The sequence below is a fragment of the Nymphalis io genome, chromosome 21 (genome assembly GCF_905147045.1).
Source record: "Nymphalis io chromosome 21, ilAglIoxx1.1, whole genome shotgun sequence".
NCBI lineage: Eukaryota > Metazoa > Arthropoda > Insecta > Lepidoptera > Nymphalidae > Nymphalis > Nymphalis io.
This window is the reverse complement of record NC_065908.1, coordinates 7,194,286-7,212,870: the sequence shown is the minus strand read 5'-3', so window position 1 is coordinate 7,212,870 and position 18,585 is coordinate 7,194,286. Positions and strand designations below refer to the sequence as shown.

General features: G+C 31.7%; 1 protein-coding gene across 3 annotated transcripts; it reads left to right on the top strand.

The window, feature by feature from the left end:
• The first annotated feature begins 1,217 nt into the window (after positions 1–1,217).
• On the top strand, positions 1,218–18,558 carry LOC126776733 (protein mesh). Of its 3 annotated transcripts, XM_050499444.1 has the most exons (22): positions 1,218–1,681; positions 6,851–7,089; positions 7,498–7,704; positions 7,996–8,154; positions 8,276–8,413; positions 8,571–8,739; positions 8,834–9,091; positions 9,200–9,539; positions 9,638–9,919; positions 9,990–10,122; positions 10,236–10,330; positions 10,421–10,539; positions 10,712–10,863; positions 11,485–11,593; positions 11,767–11,903; positions 12,525–12,654; positions 13,001–13,263; positions 14,110–14,214; positions 14,332–14,440; positions 14,746–15,642; positions 16,903–17,059; positions 17,524–18,558. In XM_050499444.1, exons 1-22 carry the CDS (start codon positions 1,327–1,329, stop codon positions 17,822–17,824), a joined length of 4,854 nt encoding a protein of 1,617 aa, XP_050355401.1. In that variant the 5' UTR covers positions 1,218–1,326; the 3' UTR covers positions 17,825–18,558. The 3 variants fall into 3 exon arrangements, with proteins under 3 accessions (XP_050355401.1, XP_050355400.1, XP_050355399.1); XM_050499443.1 differs by lacking the exon at positions 14,746–15,642; XM_050499442.1 differs by lacking the exons at positions 16,903–17,059; positions 17,524–18,558 and having other exon boundaries at positions 14,746–16,633.
• The last annotated feature ends 27 nt before the right edge of the window (positions 18,559–18,585 follow it).

Sequence of the window (18,585 nt, the reverse complement as noted above, 5' to 3'; positions counted from 1 at the left end):
ATAAAAATTTTGCTTGTCACCTTATTTACCAAATATTTCCATTAGTTATATTATAGATATTTACGCATTCCAATCAGATAATTTATTTATCAAAACACCGACTACTGAAAACATATACATCCGGTATGAGTAACTTTATAGATTACTTCCTAACAGGAAATGACTTCTTACTAGAAAACGAATTTCAAAGTGATTACTCATTTTGAATAAATAAAACAATCCAAATTGTCCCTTACTGTTCAAAACATAAGTTCTGTAATTGCTTATAAGTATAATTTTATCGGGCACATATAATCTCTTATGTATAGTAAATTGTTTTATTCTGAATAAAGCTATCGTATACAAGTTTGAAATCATGATAATGATTTTTATTAAAACTAATGACGTTGAAGTAACATAAAGTAATTAAGTTAGCTCAAGACCTTCTCACTTGTGGTACACTAAAAGCCTATTCATTTTTCATCCACATACTTTGTTTGCTACGAGCTGATCTAATAAAGTAATTCAACCTAATTTCCTCTAATGGTAACACACTTTCTCGATAAATTTTCATAAACAATGTCTGAGTATATTAATTGTTACTTAAAAATGACTTTATTTGACATGTTTATATCGTTTACTTTATGTAAAACACAGATGATATAAAAAACTTTAAGCACTGACTAGAAAGACTATTAAAATTGCAACTAAAACCTAAACTAATTTACGTACCAAAAACATAAACTACCTCCAAAATTAGAAGTAGATAAAAAGTTGTAGGATTCAAATCTTATCTTGAATTATGAAATACGACGTGTTTTTAATTACTACGTTGTCATATTTTTTTGCGGTCCTTGTTTTTGAAAAACAAACGGATAAATATTTATGTAATAGTATGAACTGCACAAGATTTTGGATATATTTATTGTTATCAAATAGTATATAATATAGCTCACGAACATGCTTTCTGATATAGTACAACATAACATTTGTTCGATCAAAGTCCAAACTTTTCAGTTAATACTTAGGAAGGTAGTACTTGGTAGATATTGACATAATTGAGATCGAAATATTAAACATTTCGCTAGAAAGAAGAAGAAAAATTAAATACAAATACAGAGGCCCTTTACAGGGCTGAGGATTATAACAAAGAATTTGGCACACCCAACGTTCCTATCTTATCATATTTAATAAAGATAACGGCTCGTTATTGAGCACACACTGTTTTAACACTTCAGTCTCTGACTACAATAGTAAAGCACCTGTCGTAGTTGCAAATACATATCAATGAGATAACATGATCAAAGAATAAAAATAATGTGATTAAAATTGTGCCTGTGTAAGAAAATGGGTGTAAAAGTCAAATTAGTTTTTTTAGTTGTATTAGCATTTAGTGCTTGTGTTCTAGGACAAGATTCTATAGTTAATGATAATGAAACTGTTAGTGATGATAACGCGGTGGAAGCTGAAATTCCAGAAAGTGACGTCACAGAAAATAAAGAAAATGATGCGCCGGTAGAATTGATATCGAATACGGAACAGTTAGAAGTAAAAAGTGGAAAATATCAATTATTGGATGACACTTTAGTAGGTGATACTCCAAACGATTTAGAAGCAGTTGATTTTGGTTCAAGTGATGTACAAAATGAGCGACAAATGATAGCAGCGCCGGGTACTACTTCCTTTACGAATACTGAATATGGTAAGTAAGAAACCTGATTTTTATGAAACTTTGCGATCAATCATTTTATCGCTTTGAAAATTGCTTAAGCTCATTGATAATGTAATCCTTGTGATTATAACCATATTTGGTGAACACTTGTTTATCAGTATACAAAAGAGAGGGAAATGTTTAAATTAACTAGGTGGGCTTTATGCAAGCCCGCCTGGGTAGGTACCACCCACTCATCAAATATTCTACCGCTAAACAGCAATACATAGTATGGTTCTTTTCCGGTCAGAAGGTGAGTGAGTCAGTGTAACTACAATATGGGACATAATATCTTATTTCTCAAGGTTGGTGGCACAATAGCGAATATATAGCTATTGTGTTAATGGTGTTTATTCAAATAGTGAGTATTTCTAATGGTGTTTATGAGCGATGGTGGCTTACCTTCAGGTGGCAAATTAACTGTTTCTCCTAATTATATTTAACGAAAATAAAAAACAAAAATGGATGCACAACAAACTTCTGTAGGAAGTATCTCTTAGATGAACAAAACCATATTAGATGAAACAGAATTTAAGCAAAATTCAATAAGCCAGAAAATCCAATGATTATGAAATTAATTGTTTAACTAAAACATGAACTAAGCCATGTATATCTTTCTAAACTATCTATGAGCCAGTAAGTAATAGGGAATGAGTCAGAAAAGTTGACTCAGATGACTCAGTATAGAAAGTCATTGTGCACACAAACGATCTTGCACGCATTGATAAATTTAATAACTAACTGTAACAGTACATTGACTCGTAAATAAACTTGTATTTCTCAATACAAATAAATAATGTATATTACAAGATTAACTGTATATATGTAATATAATTACTAGAAAATAAATATCGACATCAATTTGCTAACGTAAAACTGGCTTGAAGTAGTATCTATGTAGTCTATATTTTCTATTCATTGGAAAATAAGCTTTTACATAAGACTGTAGAAATGCATTTATCACTAACACTCTAGCTCTTGAGATTCAGGAACTTATAACTGCGTAAATGATAATCTACCGATTTTATGTGAATATTTTATAGGTGTTATTGGTATTGGGAAGGCAAACAAGAAAAGTGGGTCACCCTATGCTAAGTGGTAGGAAATAACTACCATCCCTTGCATCACCGATGCCCTACCTACCTTGGGAACTAAGATGGTATGTCCCTTATGCCTGTTACAATGAGTTAGTGGTACCTACCCAGACGGACTTGCACAAAGCCCTACCCCCAAGTAATATAAAGTTATTTTCTTTATTAGGCTATCATATATATATCCATATCACTTACATTTTCAGAAAAGTTAAATATACTTGCACCACAACCACTCATAATTTCATGACCTCCGACTATGGTCATAGACACCATTCAGTGATTATGTTTATCCGTATTCTTAATATAGTTTCTTAATGACTGTTAACTTTTCACATTCTTAGGTTTTAATTTATTAATGCATACGTAACACGGTAGGAAAAAAATTATATTTAATTTATAGTGTTCGCTCGTATGTTAGGTAAGTGGGGGAGGTGTTTTCACGGCAGTATGCGCAAGCCATCCCGTGGCGCTCTTCGCTAAAACGGAAAGGGTACCACTGGTTTTTTACGCGCACTCGGCGCCTTTGACACCGTCGACTCCCACATACGCCTCACCGTTGACATACTAAGATGTTGGTGTTGGCGGAAGGGGTTGTTAAACAAAGCACCTTATGTCCTTCCTCGAGGTTCAAGCTTGTTTCATACGAAATTTTATCAAAATTTTGTGTTCTAGCCGTAAAAGGGTAACAGACAGAGCCACTTTCGCTTTTATAATATCAGTATAAATTTTATACAACATCATGTTAATATGTATTGAAGATAAACTTGGAACAATCGATATTTAATAAATCTTTGCAATCTTTTATTTTAACTTATATATAATATATCGTCCTCTCAACTTTTAATTGGTCAAAACTTTAATCTCAAGTCTTATGTTAAAGTATTAAGTGACCTACAATTTATGATATCAACGCTATGAAATCACTATTATACTTAACGTTAAATTTCAAAACGAGGCGAGTTTTGTTTATCTGACCTGATAAAGTATGAAGCCCTTATCTTTACCTAATTGGCTTTATAACTTGCTGTATAAACCAACAAGTTTGAATTGTCATTTGTATTAAGGTGCGTTTATATTTTAGCTGGTGTGTTTTATTTTATATGCTTATAATTCATAAGGTGTGGTCTTTATCGCAGATTTACTGAATCCATGGTTATAAGGGCGTATTATTACAGCCTACATAATAATAATAATCGATTTTGTTAAAGAACTATTTATATAAATGCCCATATTGTTTTGAATTAACTTTTTGCTTTTAATCTGGTAAAAAGCAATGAGAGCCTATAGCAAAATATTTTTATGAGCCAACCCAAATAATAAGAACGCTGCGGCTAATATTGTGTTATTTAAAGAGTGTGCATATGTCTAATATGATATTATGACTTACATATGCGATTCTATAGCAATGTTAGTTATAATATATTTTTCCTCTAGCTTCCATTTCATGAATCAAATTAGTCTTTAATTTTCGCATAATTTTTTACCTGTACATTTATTTCATTAATATTTCCCTCATTCATAAATAATATTATACTATAATTGTGTTTATTAAACTGTGAACACTGAGGCAATTGTAAGTATTGTTACATTATTTAAAATATCCTGAAAGCATACTCTTGTTTGAGATTGTTAAGAGCCCCACGCCCAAGGTTCTTGAATATATAAAAAAGTTATATAATTATGCTCGAGAATTACGTAACTTATATTTTAATTTTCCAAATATGTATTTGAAGATATTAACAAATACTATTGTTTGATCCACATCTTTCTACTAAAAGGTATTAGCTGTAGCAAAAGTTTTTCTTAAAGCAGAAATAATGATATTTTTTTTGTACAGAATTATTTCATTTAACTCATAAATTTTGCAATTAGGTAAAGAGAAAGTGCATACATATGTGCATATACCGCATTATGGATAGAACATACGTAGAAATTTAGTGTTTTAATTTCATTAAAGAATTATCTAATTAGGCTTTAGCGCATTGACAAATATTTGAGATATATTCGCTGAAAATGTTTTGGACTAAATCTTCTAGGTTTAGGTTCTCCATTAAGTTGTGTTACCTGGGCTAATATACGTCTTTTGAATTGAATTTAATAATAATAATAAATAACTTTATTCACCAAAAAGAAACAAAGACAAAAAAATTAAGGTACAAAACCATAAAAAAAGAGTTAACAATATCATAATTTGGTGAAAAGGTCGTAGTCTCAGCTAGGCTGCTTTTCAGTCTACGTCTTGTACATATGCTGCGAACACAAACGCTACATTCAGTGCAGTAAAAGGTAAAAGGAGATAAAATTACTTAAATAATAAAAGTTAATACAATTTATAACACGCACAATAGGCTAAAATAAAAAAAAACATGCAAGCATTACTAAAACAGTGAAGTTTTTTTTTTTTTTAATTCTAGAAAAAGGAAAATATTTCATATTGAATAAAAAATGAAAATAAAATAATAATAAAATATTTAAATTGAATTGTTGACCTTTTGAGTAACTTTTAAAAACGTAATGATCTTATAAAATATAGATTATAATTGATTATATTATAACCATAAGTGAATACATAGTACATGCCGTGTCGGCTAACTAGATATTCAAAATAAAAGGTTAGCAAATAATTTATGAGGTTAAAATTAAATAGGTAATACTTTAAACAAATAAACCTATAAAATACTAGCATAGGTATTCTTGTACTTGTATGTAAGTTTTATCGTTAAGACTTTTTTGATCATCTTCTATTCATTTCTTCTTCTTTCTTCTTTTGATAGTCCTCTATTCTTCGATATTTTAAGATAATCGATGATATCCAGCTCTACTTCACGGTAGTATGTGCAAACGATCCCGTGACGTTCCTCGAAAAGGCGGTGTGGGTATCGCTGGTTTTTAGGAGGTATTCCGGCGGTGCCGGCGAGTCGCACATACCACCCCACTTCAAATAGGGGAAACGCGTAAACGCGTTTTTCCAGCGAAAAAAAAGAAGTATTTTTATCGATCTTCCCCTTGCCATATAATTCATACCCAAATTTATCACTCTTACCATAACACAAGTCAACGGGATTCACCATAAATCTATTACACACATCACGTGTGTAATGGATTTATGGTGAATCATTTCATAATAAGTGGTGTAGCCTGTTTGTATTTCATTATGTTTTAAAACAAAGAAGTCATCAAGCTGACATCATCCATACTAGGAATAAATGTTGAATGATAGTGTTGATAAGTTATCAATTTTATCGGAACGCATCGATACTGTTAAGCTTGCTTGGGCCTCTAAATGAATAAAAGTGTACAATAGTTCACAGAAATATTTATAAAGAATACATAAATTATTAATTTTTATTTGACTTTTTATTTGTAACAACATCTATATATATAAAATAATTAATAACTGTATTTTGTTTTTAATAATTCATTTGCATATTTCGAAGCGAAGGAGCGGAGTGGAGTAGTGCTCATCTATCGATTTAAATTTAATATTCACTCGGCTTGAATTATTTTTAACAACTTAAGATAGCATTTCAACTCATTATACCAATAGCGAAAGAACATTCCAGTGAAAAGTTATGACACAGTAACAAATTCAGAAACAAATATATCAGATTTATTAAAATGGAAATAAAATTGAAATAAACTAACGCTCCTTGGAATTTTACGGTGACATATACAAACAAAGAAGATAAGGAGACAGGACAGTTTTGTATCATACAATTTATTGCATGTAATTTGTTGCAATCAAATAATTAATGAAGATTAATTACAGGCACAAGGGACATCAAATCTTATTTCCCATGTTCCCATGGTTAGAAGCGCATTGGCGATTTCTTACAATGTCAATATCTATGGACGTTGGTGACCACTTACCATCAGGTGGCCCATGTGCTCGTCCGCCTACCTATACTATAAAAAAAGATATTAATTTGAATCCCATAAAATAATATTCTCATTTACCTATTTATTTATATTATTTTAAGTTAAAATAAAACTGAAAACTAGCTTGACTGCTTGCAATTAAAATTAAGAATATTTTAATGTTTTAATTATAAATTTATTTGTTCAGCTCACATCGATGGTAGAGTGCTTCCTCCAACGAGTTACCAGAACAATGGTCAGTCTTACGTCATCACCACACAAAGGCTTGCACAGATTCGATCAAACTTTATGTACTGGTTTTACGATCAAGGAGGTAGTGAAAATATCGGAGATTACCAGAGAGATATTCACACTTCCACTCCTCAAATTCACAAGAACTTCAATTTTCAACTTCCGTTCTTCGGATTTCGTTTCAATTATACAAGAGTAAGTATCATATATTATTTGAAATCTTTAGATATTGTTTAATGATCTAAGTATATTGTTATTAGCTTGTTGATTAAAATTAAATAGGTAATACTTCAAACAAATAAACCTATAAAATACTAGCATAGGTATTCTTGTACTCAAAAGGAATTTTAATTACTTAAAATGAAGTTCAAAAAACCAGCCAGCCAACTTTGTTAGAAATAATAATATTGTTTTCAACGTTAACAACTTTTAAATTGAAATTTCACAAAATAAACTGATGTTACAGTTGAGTACATGAAATAACAAAAGAGATGGGTTTTCTGATACAATATTTTTTTATTTTATAATGTGTATGTTTGAGTTATAGAAATATATGGGAACTACTTTTTTGGCATTTACAATAATCATTGCTAAACTTTCCAGCTATCTATGAATGGGTACATATACTTCAGCGATCCACCAGACCACTACACCTACCCCCTGTCTTTCCCCGTACGAGACTGGCCAAATGTCAACGACCCCTCCTTCATCGGTATCTTCTTCAGCAAGTGCCGCATCGGGAGTCAAAGGCCTGAAGATCCTGATCAAAGAAGACCTGGTGTTTATTTTAGAATGGATAGAGATTTGCAAGTTAGTATTTTTATTATAGTGCTTAATTTATATAGACTTTAAACCTGATGATGATAATGATCATAACAAACGTTAAAACAATGTCGTAAAATTTTGCTAAACTAGAAAATGCGTTCGAAATGTAATTGTACCTCGTTAGTAAATTGTTCATTTTTATACATAACTTTTGGCATAATGGCTTAATTGTAAAAAAAATGCTCCAGCCCCAATAAAGTTCCACAAAAAATAACAGAATGAAGTGAACAAGAATAGGATCAAAATTGTAATGGAATATTTTTTTTTCTTTTTCAGACTCGAACGGACCAACTCGGTGTTGAGATGCGTGAACGTATCACATGGGACATTCGCGAAGGTGTAATTGGTTCCGAAACCTTTTTCCCAAAACACGTTATCACTATAACATGGAAAAATATGTCTTTTGCTGGTGGTATCGACAATTCTCTCTTTATGGTAATTATACTAATATTATTTTCAGCCAAAGTTTTAAACTATTCACAAACGCAGTATTTACTGATTTTATTAATTATTTAGAAACTTTTCATGATATATTTATTGAAATAATATCTTACAGACAAATACTTTCCAAATGGTACTTGCGACGGATGAAGTTTTTACATACGCTATTTTTAACTATCTCGAAATAAACTGGAGCTCTCACACAGAGGCTGGTGGTGACACCACTACTGGAGAGGGTGGTGTACCAGCTTATGTGAGTATTTAAACGTTTAATAACTAATAATATTCAATTACTAGATATATTTCTATACAATTAATAAGACAAATAAGTAAAGTGAACACTGTTCATTATTCTATATATAATAATAATACTTATTTAGTAATGTATCTGGAGTGTTATTTTAATTTAGATTGGTTTCAACGCTGGAAACGGTACACAAAGCTATGAATACAAACCTTATTCTCAAGCATCAGTACTTAGAGACTTGACTGGTAGAGGTTGGGCTAACGGCTTCCCAGGACGCCATATATTCCGAATAGACGAAAAGATACTTATGGGCACATGCAATAAAGATATTGGTAAGCAATTAGTTAGTAGTTAGTTACAATTTACAGACATAATTGTAAAACGGTTAATAAAATTTACTGTAAATTTTAAATAATTTATTTTTAGATGGAGCAAATCTACCACTTATGTTCGCACCTGAAAGTGGGAACATGCTTGGCGGTACAATCGTCAACATCACGGGTCCATGTTTTCAACCAAACGATCGTATCACATGTAGATTTGATACAGAATCCGTTGTAGGAGCAGTGGTAGACTCTAATAGAGCTATTTGTGTTCAGCCACGTTTCTGGCATAACGGCTATGCTAGATTTGAAATCGCTATTAACAACGAACCTTATAAGTGGAAAGGAAAATTCTTCGTAGGTAAGAAATATATTCATACCATATAAGCACTAAAAAAAAAATTACATTGCTTCATACTTATATAATGACGTTACATTGCTGGATTTTAATATACTATTTCTTTTACAGAAACTCCCGCAACTGCAACAGAGAAAATATTCTTCCCCGATAATGCGATCCACGAAAGATATCCACCTGAAGTAAGAATAACATGGGACCGTTTCAATTTGACCACCAACCTCAACGTCCAACTACAGATCAGTTTATGGGGTTACAAAGAGATTACAATCAGACCACAGCTGGAATTTATTGATATGATTGAAATGGGTGTGGCTAATACAGGAGAATACGTAATAAATCCACAGAACTTCCGCAACAGGGATAATATTATGCATAATGATATGCAATTTGGATTCCTCCAAATTAACTTAACGACGCCTGAAGTGTTTAAGAACGTTCCAATTTCTCCGTAAGTATTTATAATAAAATGTCAATTTTAAGTGTTAGTGTCAAATAATTTTAATTAAAAGTAAATTGATGAAGTAACAGCCATATTATTTAAACCAGAGTTCTTTGGAGTCGACCGATTCCCCTCGGCTGGTACTTTGCTCCACAATGGGAAAGGATACACGGACAACGTTGGCCACAAACGATGTGCAACAATTGGCTTCGATCAGACCGTTTCCTGAAGAACTTTGCAGCTCAAGTTTGGGTGTGTCCTTGTACATTAGAACATGCATTGCTGGACAAAGGACGGTTCATGCCTGACCTGGATTGTGATAAAGACATTAATCCTACATGCAGGTATCACTGGGGAGGTATACATTGCGTCAGAAGTGGTGCTCCGAGGTAAAATATTTTTTTTTTTACTTTTGATTTTTTACACGCTAAGGTAATTAATTAAGCCCTTATTTCACAGCTCGGAAGGATCAGGTCAACAGTGTTGCTATGATAAGAATGGGTTCCTTATGTTGTCTTATGATCAGATGTGGGGCTCAAGACCTCGCCGATCTCACGACTTCGGATTTACTCCTTACAACGAAGCTAACAAGGTAATTCAATTTTTTATTTATTATATAAAGATCAACTCATTTCCAGTTTGAGTACTTATCTCACTAGTTAGATAAGATTACCTACTCTTTACATTATTGAATTTTATTTATAGGTTCCATCTTTGTCCCATTGGTTCCACGATATGATTCCATTCTATCAATGTTGCATGTGGCAAGAAGAACAGGCTGTTGGCTGTGAAACATTCAGGTAAATAATATATTGTCATTTATATAATATTGTTTTTCTTGGTTGAATATTTAAATATCTTGTATATATATTTAAATTTCTATTTTAAAGGTTCGAGCGTCGTCCTTCTCAAGACTGCGTTGCTTATCAACCTCCAGGAGTAGCTGGCATATTTGGCGATCCCCACTTCGTTACGTTTGATGGACTCCAATACACTTTTAACGGCAAAGGTAAAATATACTCAATAATATTTAACGTACGAACATATAGGTTAATGCAGTTTCCATTGTTAACACCGGTACGCGGCAATACAAAGAATTGATATTAGTAAACATGTATTTTTCTTATATACTTTTACAATTCTTTTATATAATTATTCTTAATAATATTATCAATTCGTAGGAGAATACGTTTTGGTGAGAGTGGATCAACCTCAAATCAAACTCGATGTTCAAGGACGTTTCGAACAAGTAGCCAGAAATATTTATGGAACAGTAAACGCTACAATCCTTACATCTATTGTAGCTGCCTCAAACAACTCCGTTCCGATTGAAGTAAGGAACACATTTTATGAGTAATTTTCAGACGACCACAGAATTACATTATTGTTAAAAATAATTATTTATTCAAGAATTAATATTAATAATGGACGGATCTTGGTCCAGTAGTTAAAACAAGTGAATCTTTACCGATAATTGCGATTTCAAACCCGATGAAGCACCACTGAATTTTCATGTGTTTAATATGTGTTTATAATTCATGCCTTGAATGACGGTGAAGGAAAATATTGTGAGGAAACCTGCATGTGTCGGATGAAAATCTGCCACATGTGTATCCATCAACCCGCATTGGAGCGCGTGGTGGAAAAAGCTCCTTGCCTTCTCCTCAAAAAGGGAGAGAGAGCCTTAGCCTTAGCCTTAGTATTAGTGAGGTGGAATAAACTCCAAACCTTCTCCAGCATAGGACAGCTATGGAATATTTAGAAACTCTTACTTGATCTCTGGCATCGATCAATTAATTCCGATTTTTTTATAATTTAATAAATACTATTTTCTAGGAATCACATTATTTACAGTAAGCTAACACAAAAATAATAAAGAACTTGTAAAATTATGATACTTACATTTTTATAAAAACCAAATAAACCAGAATTTGTTTTGATTTTTTTTCTAAAGGTGAGACTAAGACCACAACATGCTCAATGGAGATATAGACTGGATGTATTCGCAGATAATAAAAGAATATATTTCGATCGAACTGCTCTTAGAGTACAGTACTTCCCAGGTAAATACACAATACATTATTTATTTTAAAGAATATTTAATTGCGATGCTAAAATTCAGTGAAGGCTCATTTCAATATCAAGGGCCTTTAAATTCATCAAAAATAATTCAACTTGCAGCTTGTGTGCGTTGTATATAATAAAATAAAGTAAATATACTTGTATTTTCTACTAGGTGTGACAGTCTATCAGCCGATGTATATTCTTAACCAGTCTGAAATCGTCATCATGTTCACGTCGGGCGCTGGTATCGAAGTGATTGAAAACAAGGGATTTATGAGCGCAAGAGTGTTCCTACCTTGGACTTACATGGTATGTATTATCAACTGCATCATCATTCTGTTCAACTCACTTCATATATTTTTATAATAATTTACTTTTAATAATTTTTAATTATGATGATGATGACATTATTTATTATTTAATTTTGACATTTTTTTTAAATTACTGATGATTTTTTGTTGTTGATTAGATGAATCTGGAAGTGCTATGTACACTTGTAATTGACATGCATATTAGATATACTATTATTGTTTTATAAATTAATCTTTTCGATGCTTTATATGTATGTTGTAAGTGTGCTATTATAAATAAATAAATATATACCTCGTAAAATATTAACAACTGACTTACGGTGACACGCTATTTTGATGTCTATATCCTTTAAGTATTATATTTATTATTAGCAATTTCGTAAATCAATTTCTGGCATATAATAATCGTGATGTTAGATGAGCTTCGAATTTGTTCTTGCAGAATGCCATTTTTGCTATCTTAAGCGGAATTGTCAATGTAAAACTTATATTTATAAACTAATCGAGAAACCGCTTGTTACATATGATTTCATCAGATATCCAATTAATTCATTCATGTATGTAAGATACAGTTCGAAACAAAATTACTTTTATATGAATAATCCTTTTATTTTTAAAGAATCAAACCCGTGGTCTTTTCGGCAACTGGTCATTGGATGTGAATGACGATTTTGCACGGCCAGATGGAACAATCTCATCAGTTGATATAAACAACTTCCAGTCAGCTCACAGAGACTTCGGACAACATTGTTAGTAGTTTTAACAATACTTATTTACAGCATTATATCTTGAAAACGTACTACTACTTTAGTTATTCATAAACTCTATTTATTTTATTCTAAGATAAATCAACACGTTGATTAAAGTTGTTTTATAATATCCACTTTGACAAAAGTTATCTTATAACAGAAGTATGAGTAAATTCATTTTAAGCAAGAATGGATTTTAATAAAACATGATAATGTCACGTGGTTTCTGTGTTTCATAATTCTCTGTATTTTATCATCGATATAACAGTTTAATTAATATAATAATTATTATGTTAAAGAGGCAGGAACTTCTTAAATATTTATGCTAATTAAGGAACGTTTTCAGGGCAACTTAGCGATCGAGAACAAAAAGATATAGGTGTAGCATTGTTCGTAAGAGAGTACGGTCGTACTGCAGCTTACTACAATGATAATCAATTCATGCCGAACTTTATACGAGAACCGGCAGACTTCCTGCCTGCCAATAGATCGCAGGATGTTGCGAGAGCTGCTGAAATATGCCAAGATTCATATCAATGTCGATATGATTTCGGTATGACCCTTAATAGAGATATGGCGGAATTCACGAAGAATTATCTTTCTTCTATTGTAAGTATATTTTCATGTTGTTTGTAAAGTATTAGGTTATCAGTAAGCCAAAAAGCGTTATCCGATTTCAATTAAATTATTCGCACATATCGAAACTCTAATAAAATAAATATCACATATATATAAGTCAATATTGCAGTTTTAGTAAAACGATTATTGATAAATAATAAAGATTCATAACGGCATTAAGACACTAATTTTAAAACATTCGTAGATGTGATAGGATGTGATGTTTCAATGTGACGCACACTTGAACCTCTCCAAGACGTAATAGCATAATCAAGTACTCTTATTATTGTGTGTAAATATATGCAGATTGTAAGGTTAAGCGCTTAACGTGGGAAAATAGATATAATAGAGAAAACGTATAACTATTTAAAGAAACCATTTGATATATACTTATACCTAAATTTTAGAACTATTTTTTCATAGTCGTTCGAAACTTTCATTCATAAATATACTAATCACATTATCGTTTGCATCGAGTAGAGATAAATACTTGATTTAATATAATTTAATTTAATCTTTCATATTTTAAAATTGAATAATTTTTTATTATTTAAATTAGTATGTATTGTAATTATGAACTTGAATATATTATGAGTCTACCATATTTTAAGTGAATTAGATGTCTTATGTTAAATAGTTGCGTGTCTCCGCTTTTACATCTTTAGATGTCCATTGTTCTCTAATTATAGTAGACTCATCAAGGTCTTTATGTTAAGGGAATGCCCATAGAAATCTTCAGTCTCACTTTGACTGTTGGAGTACCTCACATAAGTTCATAATTAAAAAAATATCCGACACCTGGCATTTTCTTTATTCAAAGTGCAATTTCGTTTTTAGACAAATATAAGAGAGCAAAATGCCCGTCGCGTGATCAGTTGCGGTATCTTGGAGACACCTCGCTTCGGCCGAAAAAGTAACTTCTTCTTCACCCCAGGCACTAGGGTAAGTAATTTTACAAATGTAATTAAATACTATAATTCAATTATTAATTTTTCGTTTAGGTTTTGTTAGCTTCTGTGGAATAGTTGAAAGTGATTGAGTTTGTATTATAATTTACAGGTCAACTTTGAATGTAACCAAGGGTTCAATCTGGTCGGTGATAAGCGGCGTATTTGTGAGGACAACGGCAGATGGAACCTACCTGATTACGGTTACACTGAGTGCTTACGTAAGTATTCAATTTTAATTATGTACTGCGAAAGAATATTTTGTGGTTGAGGGAGATTATAATTATTAGTTGGTTAATTCGCCATACCGCTCCATTACGGTATAGATAAGAATTTCTTCCGAACGTACGAAACACATTATTTATAAAACTGCATCGTTGATTGGATTTAATTCCGCGAATCGTATGCACGTGTCTATTGAATATCAATCGAGTATGTATAACGACTATAATATACTTAGACTAAATTGTTATTTACTTTATTATTTTCTTAAGAACTTAAGATATATATATATATTTATGAACAGGTCTTCAGGAGTTTTCACAGCGCGCCTTATTCTTGACCGGGGGTGTCATAGTGGCAGTTATTGTACCTTTAGCTCTCCTCATTTGTCTACTTTGGTTCTGGTGTTGGTATAAGCCGAGGACCGAAGGCAAAGAAGGATTCCGCTTTGAAGACATACCGCGATCGAAATCAGCCTCTCGACTTAATCTTAGATCTGCTTCAATGGGAAACATCACAGATACTATGAAATCCTCAACTTTACGTAGCCAAGATTCTGATGTAAAGCCTAAATTGCCTGATACTCCTACAGAAGAAACTCCAATAAAACCTCTTTCCACTCTTATGAGATCAGCACCACCACCCCCTTCCGAACCGCAAGATGGCGATAGCTCTGGATTAGGTTATACAGATTCGAATAGAAGCGATTCCGGTAAATCTGATAAACCAAAGAAGCGTCGTGCTTATGATAAAACGTATAAAACAAATGAACCTTTACCTAATGCGCCTGATGTTGAATTCCCAGAAAAACTTTGGGATTTATCTGAAGAAGATTTGTTGTCCTTAATAACTCCATCAGAATCTGAGTCCAATCGTGATTCAACTCTAACTCGACCTGCAAATGATATTAAATATCTTAGCAAACCACGCCAAACCGGTCGTCATGCTCTTCCTGGTCCCAGTGATTCTGGCTATTCGACTAAAGACGGTTCCGAAGACCCTTATGGGACAAAATATGAGGGACAATACAGTCCTATTCCGTCCCAATATTCACCTACTTATTCTGAAATTTATTCTCCACCAATAAGTCCAATATCTGATATCAGTCCAAGGAATACTTATAATAATCCAGGCTTACCCGAGCCACCTAAAAGTGCTCCACCTACTGAAATTAAAACATTTACTATGCCCCCTCAAAGGGGTAAATCTGTTGAAACACTTATCGATCCACCTACCTCTGAAATGCCTACATTTAGCAGTCGATCTACTATGGTTTAAACTTATTGAATATTATTAATTTAGTAATTTTTTTAATATCCCACTGAAATAGTTATTAAAATAATTACATTAATCACTGCCCAAACGATGACAATTTTTGGAGTACAGGGCTATATTTTTAGGTTAATTGATTAGTAATTAGTTAAGCTTACTTTTATATGCAAATTAAACATAACACTTTTTTAAATGTTGTATAATAGCTGTGATTATGATGACGTAAAGGATTTCAGATAGCTGTGGTTGTTTCCATTGATGTAAATAACATTTTCTTGACTTGATGTTTAAATTTTTCTGTTTAATAGAAAAAATGTAATGTATAAATATGATTAAATAAAATAAACAAAAATTGAAAGAATATCACTGAGAGAGGAAATTTCTGTTCTGAAGAATCTAAGGGTAGAATAACTTCCACTATGGTATTAAATTAGGTATTTTTTTTAATAAATAGGAAAGCAAGAAATAAGGCTACCACATTAAAGTGGAATAGAAATTTTCTCGGTCATGTGATGTGTTCTAATTTAACCTAATCTGCAGTATTACTTGCTTTCTTATCACCATGTACATAAAAAATTGGGTCACACGCTCTAAACAGGTTGGTAACATTTTTATTTATATTTAGATAAAGCGTTAGATTGGTGATAAGTTTTATCAATATGCAACATTGCTGAATAAATAACTATAACAAAACCCTTAAATTAGTTATGAACAAGTCAACAAAGTAAGTCGATGATAAACGTATAATTGATTATTCGGTAGAGAACATTATGATTCACATTATTTTCATATTACAGTGAAATGTATATTGCCAATTCCAATAAAACAAATGAAATAAGTGAAAAAATAAAACAAACACCATCACTTTGCTTACACAAATTTCTTCTATTTGTAACGAAACAATCTCTTCTATCTTTGAACGCGCGACATAATATTCTTCCACTTTCTCATTTTCTTATTATTATTATTGTATCATGAAATAAATTAAATATACAAATTATATTCAAACGATACTTTTTTATTTTTTTATTATAGTGGATTGGAGGGTTTTGTTTAGTTTTATCTTATTTTATTACAGACTTTAAAGCCCTAACCTAAAAATATATATGCTGTCGTCTTTTAATTATTTATAAGCTACTGGTTTATGATTGAAAATTAAAATCGTTCTTATAATATTTTTTTTCTATAGGTCTCCAAGAGTATTCCGCCCGAACGTTAGGAGCTACATGGGGTATTATCAGCGCAGTGATGCTACCTATCATGGTGGTACTCATTTGTATCGGCTGGCGTATCTTAAAGAAGAGGAAAGAAGAAGAAAATGAGGAGAGCGACTTCTTACCAATAAAGTATGATAAAATGAAATTATCAAATTCCATATAACTAAATCATTTTCTGCCATTTCATGATCCACTGCTATTCATTATAATCGTAAATACTTCATTTTACTTGACTTTCCACATATATAGTCATTTATGTAAGTATATATAGTCATTTATGCAAGTAGATATCCAAAATACACTTCATGACCATAAAGTACATAACCGTGGTAGGATTGACGATTCAAAAGTACTTGTTAAAGTCCAATTGATTAAAAAATATATTGATTTGATTTGAGGCAATAGCTATTTCCTTCCGAGAATTCGAAATATATAAGGCCAAACCTTCGCTTCAAAAGGGAGAGGATGCCTTAGCCCAGCTGTGGGACATTAACAGGCTGTTACTGCTAAAGGCCAAGTAAACAACCCAAAAAAAACAGACAAAATTCTTGGATTATATCGACCTTTAATATCGTTTTTGTTTATTTTTTCAGGACGCGTTCAATTGATCCTGATGATATCAAAATTAATTCCGATGATGAATCGATACCTTACAAAAAGGATGTAACGGAAGATAGTCCAGAACCAACCGAACCTGTGAAAGTGGATGACGTAGCCAACGACAATAATTCGTATCCCTACGGTCAGTACAACGACTCGGAGCAAACGCCACAACAATACCAGCAACCACAACAATACCAACAGCCGCAGCAATTTCAGCAACCGCAACAGCAGCAGCTACAGCAGCAACCGCAATCAAGTAGGCCATGGACTGGCGAAACGGAAATAAATTAATATAATATTTTTCTATTAATATATTTTAATAGTTACTCGCTCTTAATTACTTCAGCTGTAATCTCCATTGAAAATGCTACAATTGATAAAACGGTGAACAAAACGATGAATGCTTTTATACAGCGCAATAAAAAATGTAAAAATACAAACTTTTTGAAATTAAGCTTTTATTTGCGCGACAATTTTTAATAAAGTACGATATTTTGTATTAGTCTAAGTAATTTTGCCAGTTTTAAAAGAGTTTACAAAGTTTAGCCCAATCAGTTGAGTGGAAGTCGCGAGCGGAAACTAACAAACATTACAAAGATAATATGACTTGTTTTACCTTTATTTATTTTTTTATAACTTATTTCTCCTACTTTTTAATTAAGAGCATTAACTAATAACATAAAAATAGATATAGAGTATATTAAGTATATTAAGTGTTTTTTCATAACTTATAAACTTAATTTTAAGAAAAACTTGTCGTAAAAATAACTATAATTTCATTAGAATCTTATAGTCAAAATGTCCCACCTCGTTGAATATCTTATAAGGCAGTCATTGCGTTTGATTTAAAATATTGTAAACAATAGTCATGACAATATACTTTCCTACTTACAAAATCATTTATATATTTAATTCTTGAGCGTTTCTTAAAGTCGAGAAGTGCTATTTAGTTTTTACAATTCCTTCGTGTTTAATATTTTGGCAATTGTAAGTTTTGTTTTTTCTTAAAATAAATATTAATTTCACATATATATAAGTGTTTTATTTTAAAA